General features: G+C 41.7%; 1 protein-coding gene across 1 annotated transcript in view; it reads left to right on the top strand.

The window, feature by feature from the left end:
• The first annotated feature begins 330 nt into the window (after positions 1-330).
• LOC124606046 overlaps positions 331-21,359 on the top strand; it is a 73,078-nt gene continuing 52,049 nt past the window's right edge. The window contains exons 1-4 of the mRNA XM_047138008.1: positions 331-437; positions 12,267-12,386; positions 18,518-18,725; positions 18,863-19,092. Of these exons, the coding sequence (XP_046993964.1) occupies positions 340-437; positions 12,267-12,386; positions 18,518-18,725; positions 18,863-19,092 (656 nt within the window). The 5' untranslated portion in view covers positions 331-339. The remainder of the gene's footprint in view (positions 438-12,266; positions 12,387-18,517; positions 18,726-18,862; positions 19,093-21,359) is intronic.

The raw sequence follows: 21,359 nt of genomic DNA, 5'->3' as shown, positions 1-21,359 counted from the left end.
CTGTTTACATTAGCGCTTCTGATTTTTTTTTTCCTATCAGAGTAACAGATCACATTACACGACCACGAAATTCAGCCCTCACATAACATCCTAAGACCGGAAAGAACTAATTAGCTGCAGATACCGTCGAGCGGTAACAATGTCAGTTTCAGAGGTGGTAAACATTACATAATAAGATAGCATTCTGATGTTTGCTGGCAGTGAGACTCTTGTGCTGATATGCGTTGCGACCCGGGATTCTTTCCATGGACGTTTTCAGAACACGGAGCTCGTTTTTAACGCAACCCACATCGCTTACAACGAAGTCTACATATTCAGATTCACTGATCAAAGATAAATATGGCAATGAGTGACAAAAGAATTCTCTGCGTCGGTGTGATCTGCTTCGACGAATTGTTGTACTGTGAAAACTACCCCGTCGAAGATTCTGTGGAAATGTACGTATGTCTAGAAATCGTAAGTAGTTACTTCATACTATGTTATGTCGTAGAAAGCTTTTATCTATCATTTATTTATAGGTTACTTGTGGTATGTGGAGAATAAGTTTTTATTTCCTTGGCACAATCAAATGTATGGGAGTTTAACTCTGGTACTACATGTAATCAGGAATTACAATGACACTTAAAAAATGAATCTGGCTCTTATTTGTTGAGAGAGGTTAGGAGACACTGTCAAGGATGCATAGACAGTTGAATTGATACCTTTTGATGAGGGGGATGTTCATAAAACGGCGAATGTATGTTTCACGACAATCACGTTACAATGATATGGAGATCAAATGCTATCGATCGTAGAAGGAATTTATCGTTAATGCTCGATCAGTCATACGAAGAAACTGACATCGAATAACATATTTTTGTGTGTTCATTCGTTGTCCTCCAGCAAATGTAGGGGCAGTCAACTCAGACTGCTGTCAACTGAGTGTATTACATCGCGATAGCGTCACTATAAATCACCGCAAAGAGAAAGACATTAAGTTAGATCTCCATCTGTCAGACGTGACAAGAATAGTGTACTATCCAATACATTTTCAGCACTTCAAATCATCTTGCAAAAATGTTAAAATTTCTTCATTTTTTTCTGATGAGCTAACAGCTAGACGAAAAATATATGATTACCTTAAACAGCACAGGTAAAATATTATTCAACAGCAAAGACGAAATGAAATGTAAGTCACAAAGTAGTGTGTATATGGTCACCTGCAAGTACTGTTAAAATTATATATAAATCAGTCATGCAGATTTACGACCGTTGGGTTATATGAACATCGGAGAAGATGGAGAGCACAAAAACTTTCTAATCAAGCAATAATGAAAAACTAGCCAAATGATCTAACTTATAACTTGACTAACTTGACCCTCCCCACACAGCTTGGAGAGGTAAAAAGATGACACTAATGATTGACATTAGAGTGCAATAAAAATAGAACCTAAAAGCTGACATGCAGAGTCGCGCCGCGATAACATTAAAAAATATATGATCGGCGTTCCAGTGGCCTCCAGTAACTGAAATACCACGAGCTTCCGATCGAGTATACGTTGACCACTGTCAAAGTGGTTCAAAATGGCTCTGAGTACTATGGGACTTACTTCTGAGGTCACCAGTCCCCTAGAACTTAGAACTACTTAAACCTAACCAACCTAAGGACATCACACACATCCATGCCCGAGGCAGGATTCGAACCTGCGACCGTAGCAATCGCGCGGTTCCAGACTGTAGCACCTAGAACCGCTCGGCCACTTCGGCCGGCTTGTCAAAGTGGAATGACTGTTGATGGACAGTTGGCAGACCATTATATAATCTAGCTGCAGGCTATGTCGTTTTTACGAGCGTGTTGCCTTCGCATTCAATGCGTCCGCTTCCTCGCGATGGTAATAGCCTGAGGTGACCGTCTAATAAAGTATTGGAATTTACAATCGCAACGATCGAGTCAGTGTTAATACAGGGCTCTGGACGATTAACTGGCAATATGTGTGCATGTGTATTGACAGATAATGATAATGACTTTTTATTAGTACACTCTATGATTAATTGGCTACGCTTTGAGTTAGCAGCTGAATAAAGTTGTGATGAAACTGCTCGTTTCATTAACCTGGATATGACAGAACAACAAAACTAGTACTGGCATGGCATCTGCTGAGAAGGGGCAACGTCTTATGGCATGCAACACTACGCACCAGCAAAGAACACGGAGTTGTACCAACGCCTACAACGGGTTGTGTTCAGTATCTAACATCATTGACAAGGTTGTGTTTTGTGGTGTGAACTACAGACAAAGACTGTTCGAGAGCAAATAGTCACAGGCCGTAGTCATATTAGAAAGAACTGTGTTAGTGAATGTCAGCAATTAAGATCATGGCTGTCATAACAAACGAGGTACAAGTAGATGGTGAATGAAATATACAGGAAAAAGACACAAATAATGGAGATTTCGTATGGGGCTTAGGGCTCGTGGAAGAGACTGAAATAAATTAAATGGGTAATCAAGAAGAATCTAGAATCATAGACAGGGACAAAGAACTGAGTGCAGCTAATAAACAATTATTCAAAATGACAGTCACAATCGCATTATTTATTTTGCCGCCAACCGGTTTCAACCAACCGTGCACAGGCAAGGTGACGACTCCAGCGAGCGACCAAATGGTGTAAATTGCCCTGGAGATGACCCCATCGCGAGTTGAAACCGGTTGACGGCAAAATAAATAATGCGATTGTGACTGTCAATTTGAATAATTGATTATAAGTAAATTAATCAATGTTATATCCACACAACTATGTTGTCTAAAAATGTAAGTGCAGCTGAATGAGACAATGGGATGACAGTACGAGGAACAGAATTCGTTAGGAATGAAAATGGAGACATCGTAAGGATTGAGGATAGATAAACTAACAAAAGCACAAAGGGCGTTGATGGAAAATTTTGAAATGGGTGACGGCAAAAAGAAGATGAGACACAAATGGTGTTAGAAATGAGGGCGGATGAATTGTGAATAGAGTCGCGGAAGAAACGAAAGAAAACTTATCAGGACTAATAGATCAACAACACTTATGAAGATTTACACAGATAGTAATCACTCATAATCGATATTTGCAGGAATAAGACCATGAAACCCAGAAGACGATGGCGATTTTTCATCTCAGATAATTCAGCAAAAGACCGAAGTGCGATATCTGAAAGAACAAATTGAAGAACAGAGGAAAACTGTCGAGAGTGTAAAGATAGGGGTTGTACTTCACTATTCAGAGTGGGCTCTGAGCACAACGGGACTTAACTTCTGAGGTCATGAGCCCCTTAGAACTTAAAACTACTTAAACCTAACTAACCTAAGGACATCACACACATCCATGCCCGAGGCAGGATTCGAACTTGTGACCATAGCGGTCGCGCAGTTCCAGACTGTAGCGCCTAGAACCGCTCGGCCACTCCGGCCGGCTATCAGAATGGGATCAGTCGAAAGCACCACAGACAACATTCTAGGATATGCACTGAGAAACCTATCAGCAGTTCAGAGCAAGAAATGCTTTCTACACAGCCGTAATTACAGGGGAAACATTTGTCATGGCGGAACTACGTCAGAGTGCTATATTACGGCTACTACACGTAAATGTTTTTGTCGTGGGTTTCAGTCGGAAGACTGATGCAGTTTCCCACGCTACTCTATGCTGTGAGAGCCTTTTCATCTCTTCGTAGCTACTGTAACCTACATCCATTTGAAACTGCTTACTGTATTTATACCTACCGTACTCTACAATTTTCAACTCCACACTTCCTTACGTTACCATATGGACTATTGCTTGATGTCTCAGGAGTTCTCGTATCAATCGATCCCTTTTCTTAATGCAATTGTGCCATAAATTTCTTTTTTCCCAGTTCTATTAAGTGCCTCTTCATTTGTTAAGCGAGTTACTGATGTTCTGCAATCTTCTAGAGCACCACGTTTCAAACGCTGCTAAATCTTTCTTGTCTGCGCACTTTTCATCCACGTTTCACTTCGGTGCACGCTCCTCACAAATCCCTTCGTAAAATACTTCCTAATTCTTAAATTTATATTTAGTATTAATAAATTCCTCATTTACAGAAAAGTATTTTCTCTTGCCAATCTGCATTTTATTTTGCTGCCCAGTCTAATTCCCCCAGCGTCGTTTGATGTAATTCAACTACATTCCATTACCTTTGTTTCACGTTTATCTTATAATCTCTTGTAATCTCATTCCGTTAAACTACTTTTCCAAGTTTTCTGATATCTCCGATAGAATTACAGTGCCGGCCGCGGTGGTCTAGCGGTTCAGGCGCTCAGTCCGGAACCGCGCGACTGCTACGGTCGCAGGTTCGAATCCTGCCTCGGGCATGGATGTGTGTGACGTCCTTAGGTTAGTTAGGTTTAAGTAGTTCTAAGTTCTAGGGGACTGATGACCACAGATGTCCCATAGTGCTCAGAGCCATTTGAACCATTTTTAGAATTACAGTGTCACTGTATTTATTTTCCCTGGACTTTAATATTCGTTCTAAATTTCCCCTTGGGTTCCTTCACAGCGTGGTGAATGAACAGATTGAATAATATCAGGAGTAGACTACAACATTGTCTCACTATCTTCTCAACCATGTCATCCCTTTCATATCTTTGGACTCTTAAAACTGCAGCCTGATTTCTGTACAAGTTGTAAATAATGATTTACTCCCTGTGTTTTACCTGTGCTACGTTCAGAATCCCGGATACCTTCAAAATTTCGGTGAATGTAGTCCAGTCAACATTGTCAAAAATTTTCTATACTACATATGCTACAAACGCAGGTTTGCCTTTTTAAAACATATCTCCTAGGATTCGTCATACAGTCAGTACTGCCTCACGTTTTCCTATATTTCTTCGGAACCCAAACTAATGTTCCCCGAGGTCGGCTTCATTCAGTTTTTCCTTTTTTCCTTTAACAATTCGTGTCTGTATTTTAGAATCATCACTTATTAAACTGATAATTTGATATTATTCACACCTGTAAGCAGATATTTCCTTTGGGATTCGAATTATTACATTCTTCTTGAAGTCTGCGGGTATTTCCTCTGTCTCATTTACCTTGCACACCACTTGTGAAACCTTCCCGTCTCCTCTATATCTCTTTTGTTTTACGCAATAACCGTCTCCTCCATATCTCTTTTGTTACTCAACCTTCCCTCCTACAATAAGCTATGAAACCTTTCCTTAGGATTTCTATCTCTTGCTTAATAATAACAAATGAAATCTTCCCTTTGAAATTTATTCTCTTTCTCAATCTTCGCATACAAATTTAATTGCTGCTTGTTAAAAGTGATTTTCTGATTATTTCAACGAAACATAGAATGTGTCGTCGTCGTGGACCTCAGTCGTTATCTGCAATAACCGAAAACTGTTCCTTACCTTTTTACTGTTACTGGATCGCCATCTGACTGCTACATCGAACTGGGACATGAATATACTTACTCTGGTTTACTATACTCTATTAACTGCTGGTGGGCTATCATATTAAGTGGCTGTATTTATTACCAAAGCTGACGTTATTCTTTAATAGCAAAGCTGACGTTATTCTTTAATTAATTTGGCTGAAGTTACGTAATTCATAGTTACACTTTTTCTTGACAACAATAAAATTTTTGCAAAGTTTTACGTCGATGGTTTTTTGGAATGGATGCAACATTGCTGGCAAAAATTAATTATACTCTGAAAACGTTTCTGGTAATGAAATGATTTTACAAACGTTCAAATTGGACTTACCTTTTACAATAATCGTACAACTAGCATTGCGCAAACATACCTTCAGTAGTCTTGAGTTTCGCGAAGAAAATAATTCAATAATGTTAGTTCCTCTTATGATAATAGTTAGCTGATGTCTCTGTTCATCCGTTTATGATCTCCTGTAAATCATAGCTGGTGACTGGCAGGCACACTGCTCCTCTCAACCTCTCGCTTCAGACCTGCTACCAACTCGCTTCACATCTCGCTTACTACTGACTTCCAACGAACGCTAAAGTGCGGTCTCTCCTGCCAACAATGCTTTCTGGTACAGACAATCCCTGCAACCATTACAAAATGCATCAATGCGAGGTCTTTCCCACTCTTTTCTTAAAATGTATCCATACACGGTCTCTCCCGCCCTTTTTAAAATTATATCAATTTGCGGTCTCTCTTGCCAACAATACTTTGGTGCAGACATTCCCTGCTACCACAATTACTTCCAAAATGACAAATATTAATTATTCCTACTTAATTCTATTAATAAAATATAAACACCTTTCATAAATTGTGGTTTGACAATAGACAATAGAAATATACACGTCTTACACTTGGAATAGTTTTATAGTGGTTGGCTTACCCTCCAATGATCTCAATACTTTAGAACAAAAGTCATCTACTCCAGGGACCTTGTTTTTCTTAGGTCTTTCAGTGGTCTGTCAAATTCTTCTCGCTCTATCGTATCTCCCATCTCATGTTCACCTACTTCATCTTCTCTTTCTATAATATTGTCATCAAGTTTGTTTGTCATATATAGTCCCCCTATATATTCCTTTCCGTTTTCACTTCTTTGCTTAGTACTGGCTTGCCATCTGAGCTCTTGATATTCAGACACCTGCCTCTCTCTTCTCAAAAAATCTCTTTAATTTTCCTATGGACGGTGTCTGTTTTAAACATTATATAATTCAGTCCGAACCTTCAAGTGTCCCCAAGTCTCTTCCACGTACAGTCTTCTTCACTATTTTTAAACTATGAGTAAGTTAAGATTAAATCATGTTCTGTGCAAAATTCTATCAGGTGGCTTTCTCTTTCATTCCTTTGCATTAGTCCATATTCTGCGACTATTTCTCTTTATCTTTCTCTTCCTACTACCAATTTCCGTCCCTCCGCCTACCACAACTAAATTTTAGTGTTTGCTAACTACCTGAACTCCTAACTCCGAATATGAGAATGCTACGTTTTTTTTTCCTGATGATGGCAGCTTTCTGACTCGTCCCCTCCCGGAGACCCAAATGGGGACTATTTACCGCCGTCACCATTTAGGGCGTACTGTAGAGCTGGATGCTCCCTGGCGAAAAATATTGTATGTAGTTTCCCGGTGCTTTCGGTTATTTGCAGTATCAGCACAGCACGGCCATGTTGGGTTATATCATAAGACCAGATGAATCAGTTATACAGACTGTTGTCCCTGCAACTACTGAAAGGGCTCTTACCCCTCTTCAGAAATCATGGGTTAGTCTGCCCTCTTCGCAGGCATCTCTCAGTTGTGGTTGTACCAACAGTATGGCTATTTACCCCTTTGAGGCACGCAAATCACCCAACCTCGGCAAGGTCTGTGGTTCATGGAGGATGAGGAAGGGGGTGTTGTGGTTATGGACCTGTCAGTACAAGGCGCCACGACTCAATATACAAGGGAACTCTCTACGTCCTCGAAGAGAAATGCAATTAAAAATTATTTTGCAGTGCTACAAGTCCAGCATTTCAAGCCATCGTACAGAATTCATTTGCGTAGCACACCACATACTTGTAGGAAGAAGCGAATGCTGTTGGCGCAAGAACTGCAAAGGCTGTTTGCACTACAAACATTATGAAGAGGTCTTCATGTAATAATGCTGGTTGCGAATGAAGCAACAGTTCAATGGCTGCCTGTAATAGAAGAAAAAGAATCAAAAGATAAGTTACGAAAGAAGAATATGACAGATAAAAGCAAAGAGAACGAATAATTAGATAATTAAGGAAAAAAGGTAAATACGAATGCAAGAGAAGAGACAGTAAGAGGGAAGAAAGAGTGGAGAAGGAAGATACGAGGTGCAGATAACGGGAAGAACAAACTGAGCGTAAAAAGCATAAGAAAGAAGAGAGATAGAGAAGAACTGAGAGGAGAAGCAGGAAATATGAAAGAGAGAACGAAGGAGATCTCTACAGTAAAAAATCGAATGTCCATGTCCATCCAAATGTAGTCCAGCTTACATGTATCACCTCTGGCTTAACATACAGCGCAAATAATGAGGCAAATATCAAGAAATAGTGCAGAAAGCGGAGCTACCCTCGCGTCAAGTGCGAGACTCAGACAACCAAAAGAAAAAAGGCGCACAAAAAAACAACAACTAGAGGAAATAATGCTAGAAGCACAGAATCTAGGATTTTCTCTTAAATTTAGATGCTACACATTAGCTTTAAAGTTTTTTGGTCGTATCAGAATATAAAGTTGCGGTACTATACGGGAACAGCAGAGATAAGGAATGACGGCATGCATTGCAAGCATAGCGTGAAATGACCCCGTGAGGCGGTCGTCTTTCTCAAGTACTGACTGGAACCCACAAGGCGCAACGTCCGCTTCGATATAAACGGTGTGATCGAAAAACTAGTAATGACTGAGAAGTGACTGAAAAGTGACAAATATTCAGAGTTACTTCTTCATACTTCACTTAGTGACCAATTGGCCACTGTCATAGTTACTAGATTTGTATCAGCTAAATGTTGAAATTGCGTGTTTAATAACCATAGATGTCTAAACCAGCATCGAGACGCTACCAACATGAGGGCTCCAATCACCTTCGATACGTCATTATTACAGAGAACACAAACTTGCCTGTGGCAGATTTATTTGCCCACTTAATCATCACCAAAACTGCAGAAGTAAAACACTCTGTGTTTTCATTTTTCCTGTAAATATATTTTCATTTAAAGCTTAGAATGATGTCCAGTGAATACCGCAGTCATTTTATTTAGTCTGTGTATTCTGGAAGGTTGTGACGTTATGAAATGAATTAAGGAATGTTCTTAATCCCTTGCTTTTTGGCGCTCGCCGCGGTTTCGTAAGTGTTTTCCTGACGTTTCACCATGCACAACAGGCTAGCATTGTCAAAGGCTGAGCCGAGGCCGCGTCGTTGGTGTGTGGGTGTGGATACTCGTCTTGCTGCAAGAATGCCGATTTCCTGTGTCAAGGTGCTTGGCGTGGCCCTCTACGAGCCTGCTCGGCCGAACACACGGTATGTCTCTCCTCTCGGGCGGTAGCCATGCGGAGTCACCGAATCCCTGCATGGCTTTGAGTTTGGCTACTCTGAGCACATGGTACTCGTGGGATTTCGCTCGATGTAAACGGCAATAACTGGGAACAAGAAATCGCAGATTCGATAGGCCACGACCTTGCCTATGTGTAATTCCGATACACGAGGATAGACGTTTCACCTTCTTACTTTCCACAAGGAACCAACATTTAGGTGTGATTCCCGACTGAGAAAGCCACTGCAGAATATTTCTTTATATGGCGACGTTCCTCCTAGTTACTTTGTGCGCTCAAGCTGACATCTTAATAATTTACATATGCAAGCGTGTAGCACGCTTCATGACAGTATGGCATTTGTTACATACCGTCTTCATGATGTTGAAATATTAATGGCCAGCAGTGTAGAAGAGACACGGAACATCCAATGAAGAGCGATACATTTCGTCACGGAATCGTTTAGTAAACGCAAGAGTGCCAACGGAAACGCTCAACAAACTCTATGGCAGCCGTTAATGGAGAGGTGATGTGCACCATGGACGAATTTATTGATGCGTTTATGTGAGCATACATTCAAGGAAGAGTCTTGAAACATATTACCTTCCTCCTACTTATATCTCGTGAAATGGCGACGACGACAAAATTAAAGAAATTAAACTCGTATAGAGGTTTATCAATAGTCGTTCCTCGCACGCGCCATACGTGAATGGAAAAGAATAGAGGCGAAATGACAAATCGTGCTGGGATTACTATCTGCCACATATCGTAAAGTGGATTGGAGAGTACAGATGTACATGGAGATGTACATGCCGATATCAGGGAACGAACACATCGAAAACTTCATTAGACATTACAACCCTCGTGTCTATCAGGCAGGGACAGAGGGATTCTCGTTCAGTTGAGGATTACAATTGAAGAAAAACTGGCCTAATAGGCGTCCATCTCTATGACAGGCGAGTGAAAGATGAAACTACTGTTCGATCACGTGGATCCGTTTGTTCACCGATAGCCCCGAAACAATGCACCACTCCATATCCGCCTAATTGTGTCGCAATAGTTTTAGGAACTCTCCATGGACGTGAAGTGGTTTGTGTGGGCCAAAATACTATTTAGCACATGTGATATGCCGCAGGCACACATTCCCAGCAATCATCACAAGTTATAGGCTGTGGTTAGGTGATCATAGATGAGGATGGCTGTCAATGTATTTGATGTTTCGTGGAGTCATACTGAGATGCGTCGTCTCTGTCGTCAAAAGGTGAAGGATGCTAAACTCTACAAGGTATATGAGCCTAACTCAGCTGCTCGTGAGTGTTTATTGGTCCAACTAGATGAGTAGTAGAATCCTGTTTCACGAAACAAGTACACTGTTAACCACGAAAACTGCAGCACCAGGAAGGGTATGATGTAACGAATTTTACTTATTGTGCACATACAACACAATAGGTGATATTAGGGTGTACAGGATACGAAATTAATTTGTAGGGCTGCCACTTCTGGCAGAAACAGCATTAGTATAGCTGGGCATCGTGTCGAACTGAGTTTGGTTGTCAGATTGAGCATATCATTCCACGCTGCTTCAACACTCTGTGCCAGTCAATCGTCGTGGCTGGCGACTGGTGGCGCGCCAGTGTCCATGATCAGATATTTCCAACTGGTGAGAATACGGAGAATGAGCTGGCAAGGCAATGGTTGAAAACCCTCAGCATCGAAGTAGGTCATGTTATTGGTCTTGCCATATCTTGTTGAAAGATTATGGCAAGGAGACGTCAAATGAAGAGCACAGCCATCGGCCTTACCACTTCAGGTATGTAACGCCTGCTATCACAGTCAGTGGCTGTGCGAACAGGAGGTGACCGTACTGTGTACCCAATGGCATCACGTACCATCACGTCAGGTGCTGGACCCATATCACGATGTCGAATGCGATCTGGCAATAATCGTTTTCCTTGGAGGTCCCACACAAGGAAACGCCCGTCGTGATGGTGTAGGTAGAACAGGGAGTCATCTCGAAAGACGACATGGCGAGTCTCCCAAGACCAGTGTAGTCGTTGGTCGGGCCAGTGTTTGCGCGACTCTCTGCTGCTATATATTCTACGTATATACTGAACGCCAAAGAAACTGGTGTAGGCATACGTATTCAAAACAGAGACACGTAAACAGGCAGAATACGACGTTGCGATCGGCAACGCCTAAACAAGACAACAAGTGTCTGTCGCAGTTGTTAGATCGGCTACAGTGGCAGGTTATCTAGATCTAAGTGAGTTTGAACGTGGTGTTATAGTCGGCGCACGAGCGATGGAACACAGCATCTCCGAGATAGCGATGAAGTGGGGATTTTCCCGAACAATCATTTCACGAGTGTACCGCCGTTATCAGGAATCTGGTAAAACATGAAATTAAAACATGAAAACTCCGACATCGCTAAGGCCGGAAAAAGATCCTGCAAGAGCGGGATCAACGACGACTGAAGAGAATCGTTCAACGTGATAAAAGTGCAACCCTACCGCAAATTGCTGCAGATTTCAGTGCTGGGTCATCAACAAGTGCCAGAATGCGAACCATTCAACGAAACATAATCGAAATGGGCTTTCGGATCCGAAGGCCGACTTGTGTACCCTTGATGACTCCACGACACGAAGTTTTACGCCTCGCCTGAGTCCGTCAACACCAGCATTGAACTGTTGATGACTAGAAACATGTTGCCTGATCGGGCGAGTCTCGTTGTTTCAAACTGTGTCGAGCAGGTGGACGTCCACCGGTATGGAGACAACCTCATGAAACCATGAACCTTGCATGTCAGCAGGGGACTGTTCAAGCTGGTGGAGGCTCTGTAATGGTGTGGAGCATGTGCAGTTGGAGTGACATGGTACCCCTGATACGTCTAGATACGACTCTGACAGGTGACACGAACGTAAGCATCCTGTCTGATCACCTACATCCGTATATGTCCATTGTGCATTCGGACGGACTTGAGCAATTCCAGCAGAACAATGCGACACTCTTCGCGTCCAGAACTGCTACAGAGTGTCTCCAGGAACACTCTTCCGAGTTTAAATACTTCCTCTGCCCACCAAACTCCCCAGACACGTACATTGTTGAGCATATCCCGGATGCCTTGCAATGTGCTATGCTCAGTTCGCAGAATTCCTCATCTATTCTAAATCTTAATAACTAACTATATGAGTGAATGCTTATACATACATATCACAATATTCAGACGCCATTTTATGTTTTTCACTTGTTCCTTGTGTAGTATTTTTTGAATTTCTTGACAGGGTTGTTACTCGACAACTGAGACCAGGAGGGAACGCTGCCAACAACTGCGCCGTTCTGGGTGAGCTGGGTGTTCAGTGCGACTTGTTTGGAACGCTCAACAATAATTCACGATCAGGAAGGTACGTCCGATATACATAGCTTTCTTATCAGTGTTTATAGGACCTACGTCAGCAGTCTCGTCATTCTTATATGTAACTTCGTTGTTGTCGTTGGGAACGTTAATACACAAAATCTCGTCAAATAAATAACCTAATGAAAAACCATGACAATGATAAAATATCAGGATATTTTAAAATGATTAAATACACAGTAATGTATTCAAAAATGTCTAAAGAGCTACGATTTGAATATTTTCAAACTTAGATGTTAGAGCCAGACTTAAGTTACTTGCTGTTTGTTCTATTTTATCACCTTTGATACGATTTCTAAAGAGATAACAAAATTTAATAATCGTTTGACTCTTACTGCCTTTAAGAAAACAGAGAGAATATACTCATACAAGCCATAGGTTGCCTTTTCATTTCCAAATTGGGTGCACTTTTTCAAGCTATGAGGTTCTGTTGTTTTTACTGCAAATCCCTCATAGTGGCGATTCTTCTCGTTAGTCGAGGAAACAGTGTGTCCAAGAGCAGAGTCGTTATGATACACCCAGAGTAAGAATGAGCAATGCCTCAGTAGCTGGAATGAACTACGCTGCAGCCAAATAATAAATTTTACTGATTACAGTTTGTTGTGTCTCACATCCAGCTATTGCTGTCTCCGCTGACGGTTTGATCTGTGCCTGAACAGCGATGGCACTCACTGTGTGTAGAGAGAATGTACACTATGGTATTATGTGCATTTTGAAATTCGCCTTGTGTCTTAAACACGCCGCGTGGTATTAGCTGAGCGGTCTAAGGCACTGCAGTCATGGACTGTGCGGCTGGTCCCAGAGGAGGTTCGAGTCCTCCCTCGGGCATGGGTGTGTGTGTTTGTACTTAGGATAATTTAGGTTAAGTAGTGTGTAAGCTTAGGGACTGATGACCTTAGCAGTTAAGTCCCATAAAATTTCACACACATTTGAACACTTCTCACACCCGCCTTCCTTTTTTGTCAAATACGCACATGCTCTGATACGAAGTATAATATCACTTTGTTGTCACTGTAAGTGAAGGAGGATGTCCGAATTATACGGGATCTGTCTTTCCGCTATGTACGTACAGCGAATAGGTCATAGTACAGTGGAGGAGTCACACAACACAGATGAGGAATATCCTGATTGAGCGCACCTCATCTACACCAGTGTCTTCAAAATTACATCTATCTCTGGATCTTAGTATAGGCGAAAAAGTCACTGAGCAGCCAGTAATTTCCTCATTTTACGATGCTACAGAATAAGGGTAATGCATTCATCAACTCAAAGGTTAGTTTGAACACTACAGTGCGGTAGTAGGCATCATCCTTTGCGTTTTTCCCATCTTCTGAGTTACGCAGCCAGTGATAGGATATACGTTCTAATATGGAGAATCACAGTGGAGCTTTTGTATGGAGGCACGTGAATAAAATGCGGGTCCACGTGGTCCACATTAAAATCTACCCGTCATGGTGATTCCTTAGGGGTCTCACACAGACAAAACTTGTTTGGGCTTTGAGTGAGGTCTTGAAATCACACTTAATTTGCAAACTGCACTTAAAAGCAAACTGGATTTCGGTTGGGTTTTTAAGACGTAAAGTTTCGACCTTAATGTACGACATTTGATCTTCAAAGGACGCAGTATCTGAGATGTATGCAGACTCCATGTATACAGCGCGTTACTTGAAAACAGATGCTGCTATGGATGAAACAAAACATTTCTTTCTTTGTCAAGCCTCCAACGTTTAGTTTCCTGATGTAACTTCCACCATTTTTATGCCACCCATCTTCTTCTTTCAGTCTGGATTTGAGCGAGGAAGCAACCAGGAATGTACGAGCCCTAATTTTTTGGGGCACCGTGATTTTTACCGGCAGCGTTCAAATGGCTCTAAGCACTATGGGACTTAACATCTGAGGTCATCAGTCCCCTACAGACAGGGCCTTGAACTAGGAGATCTCCTTTCGGCAGAGAAACTAGAATAATTTTTGATAGCGAAAATGCAAAAGATCTGGAATTATTCAACCTTACACTTACCTAAATGTCCTCATTCATGTATGCATCTGTGATTTCTTTTGCATTGAAGAATGTCCCGGCAGACAATAGATTGAGCCTAAACGAGAATTTGAAATATTATTTATTTAGTGTACAGCTTTTACTGTCGGAAATCTCAGAAGAGATGCTTGGCTCGCCTTCGATGCAGCTCTTTTACTTAAAATGAAAATGGGAAACGACAGTAAACCATTTTCAAGCTAGCGGACGGATTGATTCACACTACATTGCCTCCCGAATCCATGGATTGCTAGTTAAGAGGCTCACCACGCAGAGCTACCCCAAGCTCGTGCAGAATTTGGAAAAATTGGTTGTTGTACATTGTTTTAAAACAAAAGAAAATGCTTCACAACAATCGACTAAATTCTGACATTGCATGTTTTTCCTTTAATTGTGTATGTTTACTCATTTGATAGTGCACGAGTGCATGCATATTTTAAGATTTAATAGCGCATGGGACTGCTGGCTTCAGTTACAACAGCGTAAACAGATTTTGGACGAAGAGGGAGGGATGCAGGCATAGTCGGCTAGGACGAAGTCAAGCAGCCTGCTGAAATGTTTTTCGAAACGAATGAATTATAGAATGTGCTGTCGTTATATGCCCCTTCGACTCTCCTTGAGAAATACTGCAATCCCAAAGCTCTACGAACCTCCAAATATCGACTCCAGTACTAGCATTAAACTGCTGTTGATAGGTACAAGGTGACAATTATTGAACTACTAGGAAAAAAAGAAAACCTAAATTAGTTACAAACTACGACGTGCCCACACTTTATTCAACATCTAAACGTCACTAAAGATTCGGATTTAGGTTATTACACGTTCGATATGCCTGCCGTCGTGGGCGATGATGTGGCGCAGACGAATAGCGACATTTTTCATGACCCGCTGAAGTGTCGGAACATCGATGCTGTCGGTGGCCTGAATTGCTGTTTTCAGCTCAGCAGTCGTTTTGAGGTTAGTGCTGTACACCTTGTCTTTAAAAAAGCCCTACAAAGAGGAGTCGCATGTGTTCACATCCGGAGAATATGACGGCCGATCGAGGCCCATGCCAGTGGCCTCTGGGTACCCCAGAGCCAGAATACGGTCCCCAAAGTGCTCCTCCAGGACATGAAACATTCTCCTGCTTCGGTGAGGTCGAACTCCGTCTAGCACGAACCACATCTTGTCGCAATCAGGGTCACTTTGGATAATGGTGATGAAATTATCTTCTAAAACCTTCACGTACATTGGTAATCACCGTGCCATCAAGGAGTATCGCACCGATTATTCCGTGACTGGACAATGCACACCCGTTTAGGGTGAAGAGATTTATCGATCGCGAAATGCGGATTCTCAGTCCCTCAAATGCGCCAATTTTACTCATTGACGAATCCATTCAAATGAAAGTGTCGCTAAACCATAACATACTAATTCCCATCATGGCTTCCGGCCAACCACGCAGTTTGAACGTCCTAACGCACGCCGTTCAAATTTGACGATTTTATTTCGTATTGTTCAATAATTGTCACACTTCAGAAAAATGGAGTCAGAAGTGTCTGCTCAGATCACATTTCGCCACATTTTGTGTAAATGCATGTGAGGTGAACCAGTGATGAAAAGTTATGTGACAAACTGTGTGGAAACAGTGCACTGAATAGCTGTTGATCGAGACACCAACCTGACACGTAACAGGACGAAGAAATTTTGCAGATGACATGCTGTAAAAAAAAAACGACGAAAAAGAGCACAAAAAAAGGGATGTGTAATAATGCAGTTCATCTAGCGAGGTAATTTTAAGAAATAAAAATTTGAACCACTGAAGATGACACATAAGTGTCGAAAAATGTCTGGGTAAATACAAAAATAAATTGCGTTTGCATAAGGCGAATTTTCAAAACAATCTAATTTTAAATCGCAAACACGGAAGAACATCAAGAGGAGCTTCAAGCCTTAGTAAAACGAGAACAAACACAACAATTACTACAAATCTTTATTCATCAGGAGTATAGTAGACAAGCAGCGTTAACACATTAATCGGCTCACACGACGTAGTTGGGTGGCATCAACAAAACGCACTCGAAGCCAACAAAGGCGGCTTCCGAAGTAATAAACGTTACGCACGTGGTCACACAATTCAGTCTGAATACAAACTCAATCTGATTCAACATGTGAAAACTAAAGAGCTCCCACAGTATGAACTCGCGAGATTTTCGTGATTTTGCAGAGAAGATCTTCAGCACTGACGGGGAAATATTATTTTGTAAACTACGTGCAGTTAACATGACTGTAGAAGAGCGCTTAAATTTGCAACAACGCTCTAATACCGCCAAACATAGCAGAAATACGAATATCAGTGCTGAAAATGACAGCAGAAAAACGCTATTATCTGAGCAAACAGGTCCACTTTCAATCGTGCAATCGTCCTTGAAAGACTTGTGTGACATGATGAGGTCTTGCAACATCCCATTGGGTAAGCTGAAAAATCCACGCTTAAGACTTCTCTTGGAGAAGTACACAACACACCCAGTTCCAGATGAACCTACGTTCAGAAAGAACTGGTTGTCCGTGTTCTACGAGGAGCAGCTCAACAAAATACGAAGTAGTGTTGCTGACCAAAGGTTTGGGTGTCTATAGATGAAACCACCGACGTGGGTAGGCGCTATGTTGCAAACGTTGTTGTTGATGTTCTAAAAGTTGACGGGCCTGGAGAAATGGTCCTCCTAACGTGTGAAGCTCTCGGGCGTTTTGTCTGAAGCTACTGTGGCCGATTGGTTTGAACAGAGACAACTTTTTGCTACTAGTAACAGATGGTGCTTTGTGCATGGCTAATGCGGCCATGGGGCTTCAGGTTCTCTACAACAGTATTGTATACTCACTTGCCTCGCCCATGCGTTATACAGAGCTGCAGAAAAGGTGCAGCCAAATTACTCTGATACGGACAAATTAATCTCCCGTGGCAAGAAAACCTATATGAAAGTCTTCTACAGGTGAAGTAATTACAGGAATTTCACTGTCCCTCCCGGTAAGCCTGTTCTTACATGATTTGGCTTATGCTGCTGGGTATTACTGCACCAACTACACCAAAATAAATACGATCTTTTGTCGCCTTGATAGCGGCGAATCAAGTGCTTCAAACCTGTGAAAGAGGTCTTCACAAATACCTTGTCTGGACACTTGGCATACATCAACGCCAACTTTTCATTGGTATCAAAAGCCACTACGCGAATGGGAGCTGCTGATACTCCACTGTGTAACGCCTTGGGTATTGTGCAACATGTGCAGAGTGAGTTGGATCGAGCTCGTAGTCATGTGGCTGAGAAAGTGAACAACAAATTGCGAAGTATTCTTCAGCGGAATCCAGGATATTCTGCACTGTGCAAAATTAGTGATAGTCGTTCTGGGAATGCCACAACATTTGAAGACAATGAATCAAAACTGGCCTGCAGTTACCTTGCCGCCTTCAAATACACTCCTTTGGCGTCCTGTGATGTGCAGAGCAGAGCAAAACATGAAAGTGCAATTTATGATCCAATGAAGCTCTGCAGAAACTGAGTACTGGCAGGACTTTTCACTTTTTATAATACTTTAAACAAGTGTTAACATCACAGTTCGAGCGCTTGGCGTCGACTTTCGCAATGTGCTGAATACATGCCCTTGTTACAGTTCACCTAGGTACTGAGGTGCTTTCAACACCCACTTTATGACGTCGTTTTGCTGAGTCGGTCACAAGAGTCATACACTTCGCCAGGCAAAACCGTGGCGTAACATATTAATGCTCTACTAGCGCTTAGCCTGTTCGTTGGCGACATTGAAGGGCCTATCAGCCTTCGTTGCGTAATCCAAAGCTGGTAAACAGAACGAGAGGTGTTCTCTCCATGGCCTTAAAGCGAATACTCTATACGCTCACGTGTCAAGCCGATTTTATTTATAACACCACTGCTCATTAGCTACGACAAGCAAAATGAGAGTAGTAATAATTGTGACTACCTTGAGACTGGTTCATTAGTCACAGGCGCTGACATAATCTTAATGAAGTAGATTTTGTTTCCTTGATGTGAACTGTTTACCCAAGAACCTGTAATTACCTTTTTCTCTTTTTATTACAGTTTTGTCACAGAGCAACTGGAGTCATATGGTGTAAACCTGAAACAATGTGAGATTGTAGAAGGCAAAGAACTACCTATGTCGACGTGTATAATTAATAAGAGGAATGGATCGCGAACGATACTGCACCACAGTGGCGATTGGCCTTGGGTTTCATATGAGGCTTTTCTTAAAATAGATTTGTCGCAGTATACGTGGATTCACCTGGAGGTATCGTAAACTGGGAGACATAACATATAATGCATTGTGTAAAGTTCATTAAGCGAAACTGAATGATTACAGACATGTTCTATGTTACTTTTTTCTGTTTTCAATTTCCTGTTTTCTGTTTTCAATTTTTGGTGGAGGCAAGAAACTTCGACCAGCTGAAGAAAATGGTAAAAAGGATTCATGCATGGAATTCTGAAGAGCGAAGACGTATCCCGATGTCACTGGAAATCGAGCATTATCATGACCATTGTCTGGAAATGATACCCACGGCAGATCTTGTTATGGTCAGCAAGGATTTCGCGAGGGCGCTCGGATATAAGTCAATGTCTGATACACTGGATGGACTTCATGGATACCTCAAACCTGGGTAACCTCCGTTTTCTAACAGATTTGTATGATATTTTAATTTTCACTACGAAATTCTTACGCGCACATTGTCTTAATGTGTTACATGTTCTTTGATGATTAGCTATGAGCCTCTGTATTACTCGCACTCTGGAAAAAAGGGTCGAGGCATTTTTTAATTCGATACATTATACAGGTATGGGAAAACTACCTATTAAACTGCAGCATTCGTTTTCGCCTTGATATAGCTGGTTTAGAAGTAGCGACTTTGAGAAGTAGTCAAAACGTGCTTGGTCCCGGTTTCGATCTCAACAGCAGCATAATTTCTGTATAAAACTCGTCTGCCGGCCGGGGTGGCCAAGCGGTTCTAGGCGCTATAGTCCGGAACCGCGCAACCGCTACGGTCGCAGGTTCGAATCCTGCCTCGGACATGGGCGTGTGTGATGTCCTTAGGTTAGTTAGGTTTAAGTAGTTCTAAGTTCTAGGGGACTGATGACCTCAGCAGTTAAGTCCCATAGTGCTCAGAGCCATTTTTAAAACTCGTCAACAATGGCGGCCAAATACTCCGGGTATAAGGAGTCACCGTCGTTCTGCCAACGGTCTTGTCAAAAGGGGCAGAGGAACGGACATTTTCATGGCAGTCTCTTGCATTTGGGAACTGGCTCTAAATGGCAGAAAAATCAGCAAGAACATGCAGTAGGCAATCGAAGCGGCTCCATTAAAGAAACATAACGTGTATCCAAAGGAGATATGGTCTGTAGTTGAAAAAGTGTGATGATGATCTATTCATTAGCAATGGACGGGCAGCCAAGGGGAAGGTAGCGCTCGGAAAGAGTCTGAATAGCCAACGAAAGATTAGGATTTTACAAACCGGCCTGTGGAATGTCATATGTTTGGAGGTGGTAGAGAAGCTAGCAAGTCTGAAAAGGGAAACGCGAAGGCTCAATCTAGATGTTATAGGAGTCAGTGCATTGAAATGGAAAGAAGGTAAAGATTTCATGTCAGACGAATATATGGTAAAATCAATAGCAGCAGAAAATGGTACATCAGAAGTAGGCTTAGTTATTAGTAGGAAGGCAGGGAGAATGACTTAGTCAAAGCATCTCAGTAATAGAGTTGTTTTCATCTGAATCAACAGTAAACCAACGCCAAAAGCAGTAGTTGAGATGCACGTGCCGATGCCACAATTGGAAGACGATGAGACACAAAAAGTATACGAACATAGTGATCGGATAGTTCAATATGTAAAGGGGGACGATAATCTAATAATCATGGGAGATTGGAATACGGTAGCAAGGGAAAGATAGAAGACAGTGCTATGTGAGAAAGGCTAATTGATTACTAAACAAATTTTAGGTAGTAATAGACAACACACTGTTCTAAAATTACAAAAGAAGAAGGTGTACTTGGAAAAGGCCCAGACACACAGAAAGATTCCAGGTGAATAACGTCAGGCTTAGACAGAGATTCGACATCAGATATTCGAATTTAAGGCGTGAACAGGAACAGATTTAAACTCGGGTCACAACTTCGTAATGATGAAGAGCAAACAGAAGTTTAAAAGAATCGTTCAGAAGAATCAATGTGGAAAGAAGTAGGATACAGAAGAACAGAGGAATGTTGACATGTATTCCAAGTTCTCTATGGCTACGATAATTAATATCGAAATAGATAATACTGTTGATGGGAACTGGCATCTCTAAAAAGGGGAACCACAGAGACTGGACAGTCAAACATAGGCACAAGGAAAGTGAAACCTTGGGTACGGAAGAAAGATTTCAATTGATCGACGAAAGAAGAGAGTACAAAAACGTTCACGGAAAACCGGAATTACGGCAATATAAATCACTTAGGAACGAAATAAATAGGAAGTGCAGGAAAGAAAAAGTGAAATGGCTGCAGGAAAATATGAAGAAGTAGAAAAAGAAGTGGTCATCAGAAGGACTGATGCATCATATATAAATGTGAAATCAAAAGCAGGAGCAGAAACATTAAGTGTGCAATTGGAATTCGCTGTTTAACGCAGAGATGAGAGCGGGTAGGTGGAAGAAGTGCACTGAAGGCCTCTATGAAGAGGATGAACTGTCTGATGGCGTAGTAGAAGAAGAAATGGGAGTTCATATAGAAGACTTAGGGGATTCTGTATTAGAGTCAGAGTTTAAAAGACCCTTAGAAGACTTACGATCAAATAAGTCAGATGGAATAGATAACATGAAGTGTAAATGATTTAGATAACATACCAGACCCCTTAGTAGCAATTAATTCTGAGTGAATAGATGGTGTCATGAC

Source organism: Schistocerca americana, chromosome 3 (assembly GCF_021461395.2).
Source record: "Schistocerca americana isolate TAMUIC-IGC-003095 chromosome 3, iqSchAmer2.1, whole genome shotgun sequence".
Taxonomy (NCBI): domain Eukaryota; kingdom Metazoa; phylum Arthropoda; class Insecta; order Orthoptera; family Acrididae; genus Schistocerca; species Schistocerca americana.
Note: the sequence above shows the minus strand (reverse complement) of the source record. Positions and strands in the feature narration are given on the sequence as shown.